Source organism: Carassius gibelio, chromosome B15 (genome assembly GCF_023724105.1).
Source record: "Carassius gibelio isolate Cgi1373 ecotype wild population from Czech Republic chromosome B15, carGib1.2-hapl.c, whole genome shotgun sequence".
NCBI classification, from domain to species: domain Eukaryota; kingdom Metazoa; phylum Chordata; class Actinopteri; order Cypriniformes; family Cyprinidae; genus Carassius; species Carassius gibelio.
The window spans coordinates 1,800,784-1,818,283 of NC_068410.1; the positions used below are offsets into that span (position 1 = coordinate 1,800,784).

A 17,500-nucleotide genomic window follows, 5' to 3' on the forward strand; every position below is an offset into this window, starting at 1 on the left:
ATGAACCACCAAGGAGCACAGTATCAGCTTACAGTTTTTTCATCTGCTTACACACAATTTCAAAACTTTGCCTCTTTTATTTATTTTTTTACCTTTCCACACAACTGTAACATCTTTGCTGCTCTCCTGAAGAACAGAAGTCATCTACAGATGGTCTGAGAATTAAGAAAGTCACAGCAAATCTTCATTTTTGTGCTTTAAGTTGCAGTGATTGATCTCTTTTTGTCTCAGCGCTCGTGATTCCTCTGGTGGACGGTGACGAAGGGAAGGTGATCGCTCTGATTCTGGTGAGTTCTGCTGATATCTCTCTCTCTCTCTCTCTCACACACACACACACACACACACACACACACACACACACACACACACACCACTCAACCAATGAATCAGTGAATGTCATCTGAATTCGTTATAGCTCGTTATTTTTAACCAGCTGCCTAATGTTCCAGTTTTACAGGCGGCGTTCGTCCAATTAAAGTGTTTATTTCTAATAGAGTAATAAAACTTTAGGATTTTATGAGATTTTTGAGTGCATGGGAGACACTTTATTGCAGCGGCCGTGACGCGTTATAAAAACAAGCTGGATACGTTTAATTTTTTATTCATTTATTTTATATTAAGTATCGAAAACGGTTTTAGTTATGGATTCTTGAGAGACTTGGCAACTTGGAAATAGAAGATAGAATGAAAATAGTGCAAGGCAACCAGAATCTCGTCCATTTTGTTGTTTTGCACATAATGACACGTCATGCAAATCGTTTTGTAATCATTCAGAATTGCAGCAGCACGAATTGGGGTCGAATGTGGAGTAGTTTGAACTGGTTTGTGCTCCACATGTAAAGAGATGTTTGAGTGTTTGCAGAGCAGATGTTCAGGAGTGTTGAGTTTAGACTGTTTCTGTTGATCAGCATTACATCTCTACATGCATCATGTTTAACGCACAGAGAGCTTTTGCATCGAATTCTCCTCCTTCAAGCTGCGTTGTTTTAGTTTGTTAGTTTTTTTTATTTTGTTAATATTTTTAATTACTTGATATCTTTGTTTTCTGATAACTTTTTTACAATTTTGTTTATTTTTACCGGTGTGTTTTTTTTAGATTTTATATGTTTTTATTATGTCTATATAGTTTATATTATTTATTATTATTTTATTTACATTTTTGTTATTTTAGCATTTCAGTTCACAATAAACAAATATAAATGTTTGATTGCCAACAAGTTGAGTTTTTATATTATTAAATATTTTTTTAGTTTTTTAGAAAATGTTTGCCAAACTCCAAATTTTTAAATGTTGAATTATTATTGTTATTTATTATTATTTTATTTTTTTTAAAGTAAATGTTTCAGGTAATTTCATTAATTTTTTTGTCAAACTCCAAATATGTATATGTTGAATTATTATTTATTTATTTATTTTTTTTTTTTAAGTAACAAAATGGTTTTAGTTAATAATTACCATTCATTCAATCATAAATTTTAAGAAAATGTTTGCCAAACTCCGAATTTTTAAATGTTGAATTATTATTGTTATTAATTATTATTATTATTTATTTTTTTAAAGTAACGGAAATGTTTCAGGTAATTTCATTAATTTTTTTTGTCAAACTCCAAATATGTATATGTTGAATTATTATTTATTAATTCATTTATTTATTTATATTTTTAAGTAACAAAATGGTTTTAGTTAATAATAATAACCATTCATTCAATCATAAATTTCAAGACAATTTTTGCCAAACACTTGTATTTTGAATTAATAAAAAAAAGTATAATATTCATTTGGTGAAATATTTATGTGTCATAGTCGTTTATAAAATTGATAATTTTTCTACATGTCTAGTTTAGAACCAGTCAAAGTTTGCAGTTTTTTTTGTCTCTTTTCTTCTCTCAAATTGTGCATTTATTTGATCAAAAATACTGTAAAAACTGTCACATGATCTTCAGAAATCATTTTAATATGATGACTTGCTTCTCAAGAAACATTTCTGATTATTTTCAATGTAGAACACATGCGCAATATTTTTTGTGGAAACTGTGATGCATTTTATTTTTCAGGATTCACAGATGAACAGAAAGTCCAAAAGAACAAAATTTATTTGAAATAGATAATGTCTTTACAGTCACTCTTCATCAATGTAATGCATCTCTGATATAGTATGTTGATCAGAGCTGCTGTTTGACTTCATTTCAGTGTTTTAGTGTCCGCTCTATTAGATCAGGAGCGTGTCTTGTGTAGTGTCTCTCTGGGACTCTTGCAGACCGACACAGGGTCAAAGGTCACAGTGTGACACCTAAAGCAAATGGAGAGAGAGAGAGAAAGAGCTGGCAGAAATAGAGCAGGAGGATGTAATGAATTGTGTGATTTCTTCTGTCTCTCTCTCGACAGGTCTGCTGTAAACCACTGACAGAACAAGATGAACAAAACCTCACCATCCTGGAGAAACATGTGAGACACACTCTCTCTCTCACACACACACACACACACATACACACAGAGAGAGAGAGAGAAACAGACACGGAAAACTTAAAAGCATCTTGTTTTTTTTAATTTGTTTTCTGTTTTTTAAGAGAATATGATTTGCTCTCTCTAGCTTACAGAAATATACCATAGTACCACATCTCCTTTAAACTTTCCGAAGCTTTTCTTAGATTTCTGTTGTAAGTCACTTTGGATAAAAGCGTCTGCTGAATGACTAAATGTATATTTCTCAGTCAGAGCTCTTTCATCCTGATGTTGAGTCAAAAGCCAATCCGCCTTCATCTCTCAGGTTTTATTTGAGGTGATACGGGTCCAAAGGCTTTCATCATACCACCACCACCATCATCATCATCAGAGCACGCACACACACACACACACACGCACACACACTTCACAGACCTTTGATTCTGTTGATTAGAGAAGCAATTTAACATCAGACACTTTAAAAGCATGTCACGACGAGAGCAAAAACAAGAAAGCAAACAAATCACAAGACAAAAAACATCAGATTTACAAGCAGAAACAACAGATTTCATTATATTTTATTTTATTTATATTTCCCCCCCTAAAATAGCATTAGCTCTCTTTTTTTTTACAATAATACCACAAAATAATTGTAAATATTTAATGTTTTCAACTGTTTTTCAAAAACGTAACCCAAGCACTGTCAGATTTTCACAACCCTTCATCACTTGAATTATCATAAATTAAGCACAGGCACAACAAAATATTACTCAGAGATTATTCTGAGGTTGAATACAGATTTAAAACCATAACAAGAAATAGTTTAGTTAGCTATGATGCGGTTTTGAAATCAAATGTATGCGTAGTTATGACAAGAAACACTGGCATCTAACAATGTCTTGGTAAAAATAGTTTATCTTAAATAATATACATACATGAACGCAATAGGACATAAAACAGTTATGGAATAAGCACTTGTCCTAAACTCCCAAAACACTGGTGTGTCATGATTTAGAGCATCCAATAAAGCATTACAATAATCTAACCTTAAAGTCATAAATGCATGGATTAATATTCCTGCATTTGACATTGAGAGCATAGGCTGTAATTTAGATATATTTTTGAGATGGAAAAATGCAGTTTTACAAATGCTAGAAACGTGGCTTTCTAAGGAAAGATTGCGATCAAATAGCACACCTAGGTTCCTAACTGATGACGAAGAATTGACAGAGCAGCCATCAAGTCTTAGACATTAGTTTTTCAAATTGGTGTGTTTCACCGGGCCGTGAAGAAATATAGAGCTGCGTATCATCAGCATAACAGTGAAAGCTAACACCATGTTTCCTGATGATATCTCCCAAGGGTAACATATAAAGCGTGAAGAGTAGCGGCCCTAGTACTGAGCCTTGAGGTACTCCATACTGCACTTGTGATCGATATGATACATCTTCATTCACTGCTACGAACTGATGGCGGTCATATAAGTACGATTTAAACCATGCTAATGCACTTCCACTGATGCAAACAAAGTGTTCAAGTCTATGCAAAAGAATGCTGTGGTCAATTGTGTCAAACGCAGCACTAAGATCCAATAAAACTAATAGAGAGATACACCCACAATCAGATGATAAGAGCAGATCATTTGTAACTCTAAGGTAATCGTTAATATTTTCTCATGTAGCTATTTCTTTTTTACGTAATTTGGTTACATGTAACTAGTGCGACCCCAGCGCTGAAAATTAAACTGTCTGCTAGAGATTTGGATTCATGGAGGAAGAAAGTAGTTCTGCACAAAGAATATTTTTAAGACACTCGATAGTTGTTTCTTATTTATTTACACACTTGTGTCATCCAATTACGCAAACTCATTGCCATGTGATATCACTCTATACTCTATCAGCATTGGCTGTGATTTTACATAGATTTACACTTTCTAGATAAACGTTACTACATGTGCATGTCAAAATGCAAGTGTTTATATTGTGTGCGTTTGTGTGTGTGTGTGTGTGTTGTCAGCTCACTGTGGCCTGTAAGCGAGTCAGAGACATTCAGAGATGCTCCAAACGGCCACACACTCAATCCCACAATGCACCAGTGGAGCCCAAAGCCAACGCACAGGCAGAGGACTACAGAGAGCTCGACCGCAAGATCCTACGGCTGTGTGGTGAGAAACACACACACACACACACACACACACACTCTTGTGTTACTGTAGCATTAAAAAGCATTTCATATTCTATGTGCAACTTAAGCTCATTGGAAATACAAGCCTCTACCTATGTTTCTGCCAAACTGAAAACTCAAACAAATGTTTTACCTTTACGTAGGAATCGATGCAGTTTCCAGTTGAAATGAACACTAGAGGCAGTATAACTCTGACAACTTTTACTCTCTTTCACACAAATTATAATGTGCAGGTCCCCAGTTTAGATAAATAAAGCCTAATTTTCACATAATTACTTGAGAAACGTTCAATTTATTGATACAGCACATATTAAAACAGCCACACGATTGACCTAAGTGCTGTACAGAGATTCAGAAGAGATTAAAACTAAATATAGAAATCAGCACAAACTAAACACAATTAATACAGGGCCTAGCCCCAGTGATATAATGCCTAAAACAACACAAAATAAAAAAGGCAAAGACCATAATAGAAAATTATTTATAAGCCAGGGAAAGCAGATATGTTTTAGGAGAGACTTCAGAGTAGTTCGAAAAAAAAAACAGCTCAAATCTGTAAGGAAGTTAAAATAGCACAGCTGCATCAACAAATGTGTTTTTATATCTCTTTTATATTTGTTAACACTATCTGGAAGGTTAATTTAATTTAATTTAATTTAATTTAATTTAATTTAATTTAATTTAATTTAATTTAATTTAATTTAATTTAATTTAATTTAATTTAATTTAATTGTTAATTTATTTTATATTATTTTATATATATATATATATATATATATATATATATATATATATATATATATATATATATATATATATATATTTTTTGTATTTTATATATATTTTCTATATTTATTTTACATGAGACTTGTCACTTTCATTTGTTGCGCTTTTATTAGTTTTTATTGCTTCTATCGTTTTCGTTTGTAAGTCGCTTTGGATAAAAGCGTCTGCTAAATGACTAAATGTAAATGTTTTGTGTAGAGGATATTTCTAACATAAATGTTTATAGTGACACATCTCAGATATTTTAATTATGAACCACCGCAATACGTTTTCAGCAACGTAATACAAACACAGCAATACGTGCTTGTATCAACGTAACAACACCGTTTCAGAATCGCGTAGTGAACTCGTGTTTTAGCGCCACTCACTGGACTTTTCACTTTCAAACTGCGGTGAAATGTGCGTTAAGGTACGTAATAACAGTACAGCAGAAATGCATTTAGAGGCATGTATTTCTATCGAGTCTTGGGTGTCTCTGTGGCATAATGTAATGTAAAAGTGTGATTGACAGGTGAGCTGTATGATCTGGACGCCGCCTCCCTGCAGCTCAAAGTCATCAACTATGTAAGTACAGACTAACCAGATACTAGATATAAGCAGAGCTGGGCAGATTACTATCCAAATTACATGACAAAAAACACACATTTTAGTTATTATAATCAGACCAGAGATGTTCACAAGTCTTTAACTTGGAGTCCGAGTCAAGTCTCGGGTTATTTGATGTCTCACTGAAAATCATGCATTGAAATATTCCTATTTATGGAGCTGTTTTATAGGCTATAGACAACGTATATGTTATTGCCTGTTATTTATAAGCTATGTTTTAATCCGTTTTCATGCTCAAAACAGTTTTTCCGTAATTAAATTCTATAATAAGAGTCTGATCTACCGTGACACACAAGGAAATACGTGACACTGATATTACTGTACACTGTGTACACTGTAAAAAAAAAAAAAAAATCAAAGGCATCTTCAGGAGATTTTAGATTTTTCTCAACTTGCTGTTTTCAGTTTATACAAGAAAAAGTTGAGAAACCTCAAAAACCTCCTGAAGCTGGTTGCGTTAAACTTTTAAGTTTTCTAAACTTTGGATTTTATTTTGATTTTTTTTTTCAGAGTATATATAAGCAGTAAGCTGTTTTAGAAACAGTAAACAGTAAACAAATTCGTTTACCCTTGAATTAAGATTATAATAATTTAATTTTCCAGCACAGAAACACATTTTTTATATAAAAAGATAAAGAATGTTTATGAAACATTTTTTCTGAAATATATATTTATTTCTGAAACTTGTTTGTCTTAAATGTGGCTACTTGTTTTAGAATGTTCCGAGAACAAAAGTAACATTTCCACATTGTTTTCAAAATGATACAATGGAATGTTCCCTTGATGTTCACATTACCAGGATTCTTTTTTCTTTTCTTTTTTTTTTACATAAAAAAAATATAACAAACAGAACCGAGCATAATGAAAATAATGCTTTCATAACTTATTGGGAATATTAGCAAAGTATTAAATTTTATTTTAGTTAAACTGCCTGTTTTTTTTTAATTAATACAATTTAATTTAATTTAATTGCTGTACACGTTAAGAGTTTTGACTACTTTCTGTATTATTGCCAAAGACTAATTTAATTTAATTTAATTTAATTTAATTTAATTTAATTTAATTTAATTTAATTTAATTTAATTTAATTTAATTTAATTTAATTTAATTTAATTTAATTTAATTTATTTTTATTTTATTTTATTTTATTTTTTTATTATTATTATTTTTTTTTGCATTATCATGCATAAATAACATTTTATTTAACTTCCTTATGCATGAACACACAAGACTCTCGGTTCTGCTGGAAAAAAAACACTTTCACTCAGTGATTCAGGATTATTATTATTATTATTTCCTAAAATAGTTTTGTTGGATGTTCCTCTTAAAGTTAATGTTCTCATAATGTTGGCAAAAGGTTCAAAAGTAATGTTTTTTTTTTATGTTCCTTCTAATCTAATCCTTACCCAGAAAAATATTATAAACCATTTAAAAACTGGACGTTTAAAATGTTCGGAGAACAACATTTTCATAATGTAATGGCAATTTGAGCAAAAATATATCAGAATATATATTTGTTAGCTGTGCTTTCTGTGACGATCATTATCTTGATCTAAAAACAGCAGAAGGCAATGGACGATCACAAGAAAATACAAATCCAAACGCAGTCAGATCAGCAGATGATTTATGTTCACTTTCCGGTCATAATGTTTACTGCTGCTCGCTGTTACGGAAATGAAAGTGTGTGTGTGTGTGTGTGTGATTTGTGCTGTACAGGTCAGTGCCTGAAGGATCATTTGCATAATAAGCTTATCTGTATTTATTCAGATTGTTTCAATTCAATCGTATTGAGGAAATGACAAACACACATACACACACACACACACACACACACACACACACACACACACACATACACACACACACACACACACACACTCATCCTGGTTTTTGTCCCTGTTTTCAACGTTTCTAACCCGTCTGTGAATCACATTATCAAATACATTTAAAATGCATCAGATCAGTTTGGGTGATCAATAAATCAAGAATAATCTTTAAGAATAATTCACATTTCAACGCTGTTTATTTATGCTCGATATAATCGTGTATGTGAGGAATAAAAATCTTGAATCTTAATATTTAATATTAACCTCCTGGTATTTTTATTAATAACAGTCTTATTGAACTGAACAGAACAGTGAGTTTATTGAAGCAATTGTTATTTTTTTATATTTATATTGTTTTATAAATGAACATAATAAACATAATGCTTTCATAACTTAATGGGAATGTTAGCAAAGTATATTTAGAACATATTTTATTTTAATTTAAACAGCCTGATTTTGTATTTTATTTCATTTAACTGCCTGTTTTTGTATTTTATTTTATTTTATTTAACTGCCTGTTTTTGTATTTTATTTTATTTTATTTAACTGCCTGTTTTTGTATTTTATTTTATTTAACTGCCTGTTTTTTATTTTATTTTATTTTATTAAACTGCCTATTTTATTTTATTTTATTTTATTAAACTGCCTGTTTTTGTATTTTCTTTTATTTTGTTATCTGCCTGTATTTTATTTTATTAAACCAACTTTTTTTGTCACTAATTTTATTAAACTGCTTGTTTTTTTTTCCATTTTATTTCATTCTTTATTAATAAAAATGATGCTGTTGTTGTGTCATGACATATACCTCCCTTACACACAGATTCTAAACCCTAACTCCTTTCTGCTTTATTGCTGAACACAGTTTCATCTCCAGAATGCAATAATCCCTGAAATGATTTGATTTCACTACGCCGTTCAGTCTGAATTAAGAGAAAAGGTTTTACGAATGGCTGTTTGAGAGATGAATGTTGTCTGTGGTGTCTCCAGAAGCTCAAGAGCCAAGCAGCGTTTCTGCGTCTCTCTTTCACTCGTTCATCTGTTTGTGTTTGTGTCTGATTTAATATCTCTCTGTCAGATCTCCTGCACTTTACTGGGGATTCTGTGCTAGTTTTGTTTGCTGGCGTCAGTGTGCCTTTAGTCATTCTGTGATCCACAACACCCGGATGGACAGAAAATCAAATGCATTAAAGCAGAGGGAAGCCTTGATGTGTGTGTGTGTGTGTGTGTGTGTGTGTGTGTTTCAGCTGCAGACAGAGACTCAGTCGCAGTGCTGCTGTTTACTGCTGGTCTCTGAAGACAACCACCAGCTCTTCTGTCAGGTGACACTCATCAATATATTTATATTGTTTCTGAAAGAGTCTCTTCTGCTCACCGAGGCTGCAGTTATTTGATCAGAAATACAGTAAAAATTGTGTAATATTATTCTAATGTAAATCATCTGTTTTCTGTGTGAATCTGTGTTAAAGTGTAATGTATTTCTGTGATGCTCCGCTGTATTTTCAGCATCATTCCTCCAGTCTTCAGTGTCACATGATCTTCAGAAATCTTAAGCATTACTTTTTTTTTTTCAACATTGCTAATAATCAGAAATGTTTCTTGAGCAGTAAATCATCATATTATTCTGATTTCTGAAGATCATGTGACACTGAAGACTGGAGGAATGATGCTGAAAATACAGCGGAGCATCACAGAAATAAATTACACTTTAACACAGATTCACACAGAAAACAGATGATTTAGATTCTAAAAATATATCAGTATTTTTACTGTATTTATTTTTACTGGCCAAATAAATGCAGCCTTGGTGAACATAAACTTTATTTTCACTTAAACGTTAGTTTAAGTTTTCTCAGATGCACAGGGAAAATATTTTGACATTTGACATACACACACACACACACACACACACACACACACACACACCCACATACACACACACACACACATACACACACACCCACACACACACACACACACACACACACACACACACACCCACACACACACACACACACACACACACACACACACACTAATGCATTGTTTTTTGCAGGTTGTTGGAGATAAAGTTTTGGAAGAGGAAATCAGTTTTCCAGTAAGTTTTTCTTCTCTGAACTGCATCAGTGTAAACGTGTGTGTATGTGTGTGTGTGTGTGTGTAATATTGTTTCTCAGCACCAAATCTTCTCTCTCTCTACAGCTTATGTTCGGTCGGTTCGGGCAGGTGGTGGAGACAAAGACATCCATTAGACTACAGGACGTCAGCCAGGTCAGTTCACACACACACACACACACACACACACACACAGAACTAATAATGGAGCTTTTTCATTCATTCCCAGCTGACAGCTAATTATCAGCACAGAGAGAGATGATCTGTGTTAAATGAGTTCAGCTGGAACAGAAACTGTCTCTATCCTTCACTCTAATCAGGATCAAACTCATCACACACACACACACACATGCTGACGCTCCTGTATGACGTGTGTGTGTGTGTGCAGGAGGAGCGCGGGTTACTGAGCAGTTTGTTGGGGTTCGAGCCGAACTCGATGCTCTGTGTTCCTGTCACCAGTCAAGCCACTGGACAGGTGGTGGCGCTAGCGTGTACCTTCAACAAACTGCGCGGACAGAGGTGTGTGACGACATTAGAAATAGTGACATAATATTACAATCTAAATCATCTGTTTTCTGTGTGAATCTGTGTTAAAGTGTAATTTATTTCTGTGGTGCTCCGCTGTATTTTCAGCATCATTCCTCCAGTCTTCAGTGTCACATGATCTTCAGAAATCAGAATAATTGTATTTATTATGTTATTATAGTCATCCAAAAATAAAAAAATAAAGAATAGAATTTCTTTAAACACATTTATTTCAGCTTGTTAAAGTTATGTGTTCAGAGCAGGCTGCAGGTGTAGTAAGTGCATTAATGCTGTGTGTGTTGTGTCAGGTACATGGAGGCGGATGAGCATGTGATCCAGCACTGCTTCTGTTACACATCCACGGTCCTCACCAGCACACTGGCCTTCCAGAAGGAGCAGAAGCTCAAGTTTGAGTGTCAGGTGAGAGGAAGACAAACAGACTTCACAAAACATAGATCTGCCATCATTTGCTCACTTCATGTATGAGCTTGTTTCTCCTTTAGAGCACGACAGAAGAGTGTTGGTAACCGAACAGTTGACGGTAGCCATTGACTTTCACTGACTGGATAATATACTATGCACAGGGGTGGCCAAAACTATTCATTTGGAATAATGATTTTGGGCCGGGTCAATGTCTACCATCAACTCCTCAACTACTTTAATGCTTTGGCAATACACAATATACATCTCAAAGACCAGTAAAGCTATTTGAATTAAACTTCATTGCCTTGTATTGAATTGAATTTAATTGAGAGAATGAGTGAGAGTCTCTATCTCTCTCTATCACACACACACACACACACACACACACACACACACACACACTCTCTCTCTCTCGCACACACACACACACACACACACAGACACACACACACACACTCACACACTCTCTCTCTCTCACAGACAAACTCACACACTCTCTCTCTCTCTCTCTCTCTCTCGCTCTCGCTCTCTATCTCTCTCACACACACACACACACACACACACACACACTCTCTCTCTCTCTCTCTCACAGACACACACACACACACAGTTGTTTTCTGTCTGATTTGTGGTATTGTTCCTCAGGCTCTGCTGCAAGTGGCTAAAAACCTCTTCACACACCTTGGTGAGTCATGAACACATCTCCGTGTCAGAGTGAATCCCTGACTCCTCACTGACACTCAACACACAAAACCTGTCCTTTCACAATCTTTCTTCAGTCTCCACCTCCGGAACAATCATCGGTTTCATTCAACTGAACTGAATTGAATTGAATTTAATTTAATTTAATTTAATTTAATTTAATTTAATTTAATTTAATTTAATTTAATTTAATTTAATTTAATTTAATTTGCATTGAAATAAATTTAATTGAATGGAATTAAACTGAATTGCATCAAATTGAATTTAATTGATATGAATTGAATTGCATTGAAATAAATTGAATTGATTTTGATTGCATTTAATTTCATTGCATTGCACTAAAATAAAAATTAAATGAAATTGAATTGCACTCCATTAGTTAACACTGAAAATGAACAATAAAAAATACATCTAAAGCATTCATTAATTTCAGCTAATTTTGTCAATTCCTAATTTTAAGATTTACTAATTCATCGTTAAAGTCAACAGTTGTGTAATAAAGTTGTATAATATACTATTAAAGATTGAATGTTATAGAATAGACAATGAACAGTTGTTTTCATTAAGCAATGTTTACAAAGATGATGAAATAGTGCAGGACATTAGTTAACACATTAAAGTCTAAACTCATTGTAAATGTTTACCAATAAGTGATAATATCAGACTCATAAACAGATTCCAGTCGGTAAATAGAAATCAAAAGATGTTTGATTAAAGCACCTCATCATTTTTGGATGTGAATGAAAATGCAGTGGTGTGATTTTGCTAAACGTTAACATCCTTCTCTCCATCTCTCGTTCAGATGACGTGTCTGTGTTACTGCAGGAGATCATCATCGAGGCCCGAAACCTGAGCAACGCTGAGATGTGAGACACACACACACACACACAGGCTCCATTATGGGTTTGATAGTTTTGGGTTTCGTCCAAAACAATCGCAGACGCTTAGCATGAAAGCAGCAGTGGCTCATAAATATCAATTAACTCCAATCAAATATTGTAAGATTAAATCAAACACGCTGTCAGCAGGCTCTAAATATTTACAAGTCTAATGCGGACGGAGCAGAAACACACACATCATGGGTCTGTTGTCTTCCTCTCAGTTGTTCTGTGTTCCTGCTGGATCACTTCAGTCATGAGCTCGTGGCCAAAGTGTTCGATGGAGGAGTCGTGAACGATGACGAGGTACAGTGAAAAGCAGCTCTTCTGAAGGTAACAGTGTCAGTGTTCAGCTCAGATTACAGACCACTCTCTCTCTCTCACACACAGAAGGAGTTTCGTATCCCGGCGGATCAGGGCATCGCTGGTCACGTGGCCACCACTGGGAAAATCCTCAACATCAAGGATGCGTATTCCCATCCTCTGTTTTACCGCGGTGTGGACGACAGCACGGGCTTCAGGACCAGAAACATCCTCTGCTTCCCCATCAAAGATGAGAACGAAGGTCTGTCCTGGATGCCGTCCCTGAGGAAATCCACAGGGAATAAATACAATAAAATCTATACATGCTAAATCTCTTTAAAATATGGGATTAAAATCCTGCCATGATTCAAAACTGAAAATAAAGTTCTGAAAGGTTGAAACTAAGTGTTCGAAAACTCAAAATCTTACAAAAAATGTTTTGCATGACCGAAAAATAAGATTTCCAAGCTTGCAAAATGTAAAAAAAAGAAAGAAATTTCCTTCTTCAGAACTGCAAAAAAAAAAATTACGATGTTGCAATGTTTCAAATTTGTCAGAGATATTTTTATTTTTTTACATTTTGCAAGCTTGCAAATCTTATTTTTCGGTCATGCAAAACTTTTTTTTTTAGATTTTGAGTTTTCGAACACTTAGTTTCAACCTTTCAGAACTTTTTTTTTCAGTTTTGAATCATGGCGGGATTCTAATCCCATGTTAAAATGGTTTGTAAAAGATTATTTTGTCATTACTGCTCCGCTCTGGTTAAATACAGACATCTAGAACCTTATTAATTTTAATTTAATTATTTACACAACCACACAGAAAATGAACAGGAAATAAATAAAGAACTAAAAGCCCTATGGAAAATGTAAGGGGAAATGTTTTTTAAATTTATTTTTAAGAGCTAAAAATAAATGAAATATGAAGAAATGTTAAACTGTGTAACACTCAAACGTAGAAACTTTGAAAATATTTTGAGAAAGTGTATCAATAGTTTTTAAATGTAATATGTTACAAATGTATCCAAAATGATTTCTGTCAGTTTTTACAAAAACAAGTCGAAAAGTGTTGTTAGCAAAATAAAAATAAAACATTATCACTTATAAACAACTAATTAGTAACATCTAATATTTCTAGCAAAATTGTTATTGCCCCAAAATGTGTGGACTACACTTTATTTGGTGCAGGGTTTACTTTGAAACCATTTTCAGGTGGTAATTTGTCCTCAATTTGACAAATTACCAAATAATTACAAAGAAACCACAAGTAAAACACTGAATTAAACATGACATTTTGAAGTCGAAAGACTGAAATAGTGTTTTTTTTTTGTTTTTTTTTCACAGTATAGTGAAACCTGATGAAGATTTAATTTGCCAAAGTAGGGAAGATTCAGTCCTGACACACATAACAAACACAATTACCCCAAACCACCATCAGAAACCCTTTAAATGAACTGCTGAAGAGAAATATTCGAGGGAATAAACTTTATTCGTGTGTGTTTTTGCCATCCTTCTCGAGTGATAAGGTTGTTGAGGGAAATTAAGAGACTTTAAGAGTCAAAGTGATGTTGAAGTGATTCAACCGCAGACGCAAGAAACCCACGAGCACATCTGACTGACCTGAGCTCTGTCCATCTGTCTGTTCTCTCATCAGAGGTGATCGGTGTGGCAGAACTGGTGAATAAAACCAACGGCCCGTGGTTCAATCGTTTCGATGAGGATCTGGCAACCGCCTTCTCCATCTACTGCGGCATCAGCATCGCTCATGTAAGACTTTCTACATCTGTGTTCTCTCATAATACATTTATGCATCAGTTAATTATACAATATCTGTATACGGTCACAGCAGACTGAGTTTTAAGCAAAAACATTGTGTATTCATCTCGTACTGTGACTCTGAAATACATGAATGGTGCACACTGACTTTGTGAAAAGCCCTGTCTGGATTGAACCAGGATCACGAAACCCAAACACTGACAGTTAAAGTCTATTTCTGATGTTATTGTTGTTTGTACTGTCATGTTGCAGTATTTTACTTGCTGATAATTTTTTTTCATACGATTTGTTGTTGGAGTAGCATCACCTGGGGAGATGTTTTTTTTTACCCCAACCATGGATTAAAATAATTCAGCAGAGGAAGGGATATATAGACCATAAGGGGAACCCCCCCCCCATCCTCCCCTAAAAATTTTACCCTGTAAGCAAAAGGTAAATATTTGTATCAGCAATCAGCCAAAATGTGTTAAAAAATATCGGTATATATCGGATATCGGCAAAAAGCAAATATGTATATTTATACATATTTGCTTTTTGCCGATATATACCGATATTTTTTAACTCATTTTGGCTGATTGCCGATACCAATATTTTCCTTTTGCTTGGAAACAACAGCAGGTCTCGCCTGTATAGAGGTTATAAACAAACTTTTTTGCCTTTTAGTTTGTTTTTAATAAAAACTTACTTGTTGTGATTTAAATAAGCAAATAAGCAACAATTAAGTAATTTTATAATGAGAGTAAACTGAAAGCTTTGAAAATAACTATAAATCAATCCCTGCATTTTTTTATCATTATTATATATATATATATATATATATATATATATATATATATATTTTTTTTTTTTTTTTTTTTTTTGCAGACAGATGCAGGAGGAACCTAAACATTTAGTATGAAGATGTAACATTTGTAGACACACTGGACACATCATTTTAAATGTGTGTTCTCAAATTAAATGCAGCGATCCAAATCAGTAAATCTAATCAACTTTCCACTAAAAGTTTGCTTTGTTTGACCACATATCTGATCTTATTGCTATCACACCTTGAGCACGTGAGCTATTCCTCTTATCGGCAAGTAGTATCGGCATAATTTTTTGTATCGGTCCAATGCCGATATTTACATTTTAAGCCATTTTTGGAATTTTTACAATTTATACAGTTTTGTACTACTAATTAATTGAGTTTTGTTATTATATAATTTTCGACAAAAAGTTGTGATCTAAAGAATTAAAATTTCAAGCAAAGTGTAATATTCTCCTTACACCTTGAGTTCTTTATTAGACGATTCCAAAAATATTCCGTTAATGTTGTGCATCCCTAGTATTAACAATTATGCATATATAATGTTTAACGATTTATATATATATATATATATATATATATATATATATATATATATATATATATATATATATATATATATATATATATGTATATATATATATATATATATATGTATATATATATATATATATATGTATATATATATATATATATATATATATATATATATATAAATAGAATAAATTGTAATATAATTTAAATTGTACCATTTTAATTTGATATGAATTTATATCTATATATAAATACTCAGTTATAATATGATTGTTTGTTTGTTAGTCTCTGCTGTATAAGAAGGTCCATGAGGCTCAGTTTCGCAGTCATCTGGCCAATGAGATGATGATGTACCACATGAAGGTGTCGGAGGAGGAGGTCACTAAACTCCTGCACAGCGGCATCGAGCCGGTCCAGAAAATCCACCCGGACTTCTCCGAGTTCACGTACACGCCTCGCTCTCTGATGGACGACAGCACTCCGATGGTACGACACGAGCACAAACCAGACCCATAATGATGCTCAGACCAGAGGCAGAAAGATATCTGAAACCCAGACTTGAGTAACTTGCAGTGAAAATTCGTTACAAGTCACCAATTCTAAAACAACTTGAGTAAAAGTCTTAGAGTATCAGGTTTAAGTGTTTTACGTATACTAAATATAAGCTCAAAATGCTCTAAGAACTAAAAGAAGACCTAAAGAAACACTAGGGGTATACATACAAGCTTAAAAAGACTTAAAGACTGAGGAGACCAATCCAGGGGAACCAATGAACAAACGAACTACAAACTGACTACAAATACACAGGAGACAGGAAGTGACATAAAAGTCCAAGACAAGGCACAGACAAGATGTAACAAAAACAAGAAAGAGTATGTTTACTTAAAATGTATGCTGTTAATTCTACTATTTATAACAAATTGTGTACAACTAGTTTAGAATTTATCCTATTCTAAACTAATTTATATAATTTATAGTATTTGCTGTATTAATTTATACATTTTGTAGCATTTTTTTACTACTAATTAATCCAATTTTCCCATTAGGTGCTACTAATTTATATATTTGTACTAATGTTTCAAGATGTGATTTTTCTGCTCATTTATACCATTTAATTCAGTTTTGCTATTTTATTGCTAATTTTAAACAAAAAGTTGTGATCTAAAGAATTAAAATGTATTTTCAATATTCAATCATGTAGAGAAGTAGAGAGTAAAAGCTGATCATATCTTTGACATATCTCAAAGTATCCGAAAAGATACTCAAGTACAGTATAATTACATTTATTTAAATACTTACAACTCTGGCTCAGACTGAAGACAAACACTGATCAATCTCTCCCTGTGTGTGTGTGTGTGTGTGTGTGTGTGTGTGTGTGTGTGTTGCAGGGCATCCTGAGCATGTTTGAAGACATGGGCTTTATCAACACCTATAAGATCGACCTGCACACTTTAGCCAGGTACACACCGACCTGTGATAAATACCGTCAAATCTAAAGACAGAGAAAAGAAAAAACTTCATGTGCCAAGCTCTTAGAAATGGAAGATTTGCGTTTAAGTTGGGTTAATATGCATATGTTGAACTCCTAATTTACAATTT

At 33.4% G+C, this 17,500-nt stretch overlaps 1 protein-coding gene across 1 annotated transcript in view; it reads left to right on the forward strand.

Moving 5' to 3' along the window:
* LOC127973129 (cGMP-dependent 3',5'-cyclic phosphodiesterase) overlaps nt 1–17,500 on the forward strand; it is a 34,686-nt gene that overhangs the window by 10,517 nt on the left and 6,669 nt on the right. The window contains exons 4-19 of the mRNA XM_052577204.1: nt 232–287; nt 2,386–2,445; nt 4,459–4,606; nt 5,924–5,976; nt 9,089–9,163; nt 9,898–9,939; nt 10,044–10,112; nt 10,345–10,475; nt 10,790–10,901; nt 11,550–11,589; nt 12,409–12,472; nt 12,709–12,790; nt 12,875–13,049; nt 14,441–14,553; nt 16,187–16,387; nt 17,290–17,360. Of these exons, the coding sequence (XP_052433164.1) occupies nt 232–287; nt 2,386–2,445; nt 4,459–4,606; nt 5,924–5,976; nt 9,089–9,163; nt 9,898–9,939; nt 10,044–10,112; nt 10,345–10,475; nt 10,790–10,901; nt 11,550–11,589; nt 12,409–12,472; nt 12,709–12,790; nt 12,875–13,049; nt 14,441–14,553; nt 16,187–16,387; nt 17,290–17,360 (1,492 nt within the window). The remainder of the gene's footprint in view (nt 1–231; nt 288–2,385; nt 2,446–4,458; nt 4,607–5,923; nt 5,977–9,088; nt 9,164–9,897; nt 9,940–10,043; nt 10,113–10,344; nt 10,476–10,789; nt 10,902–11,549; nt 11,590–12,408; nt 12,473–12,708; nt 12,791–12,874; nt 13,050–14,440; nt 14,554–16,186; nt 16,388–17,289; nt 17,361–17,500) is intronic.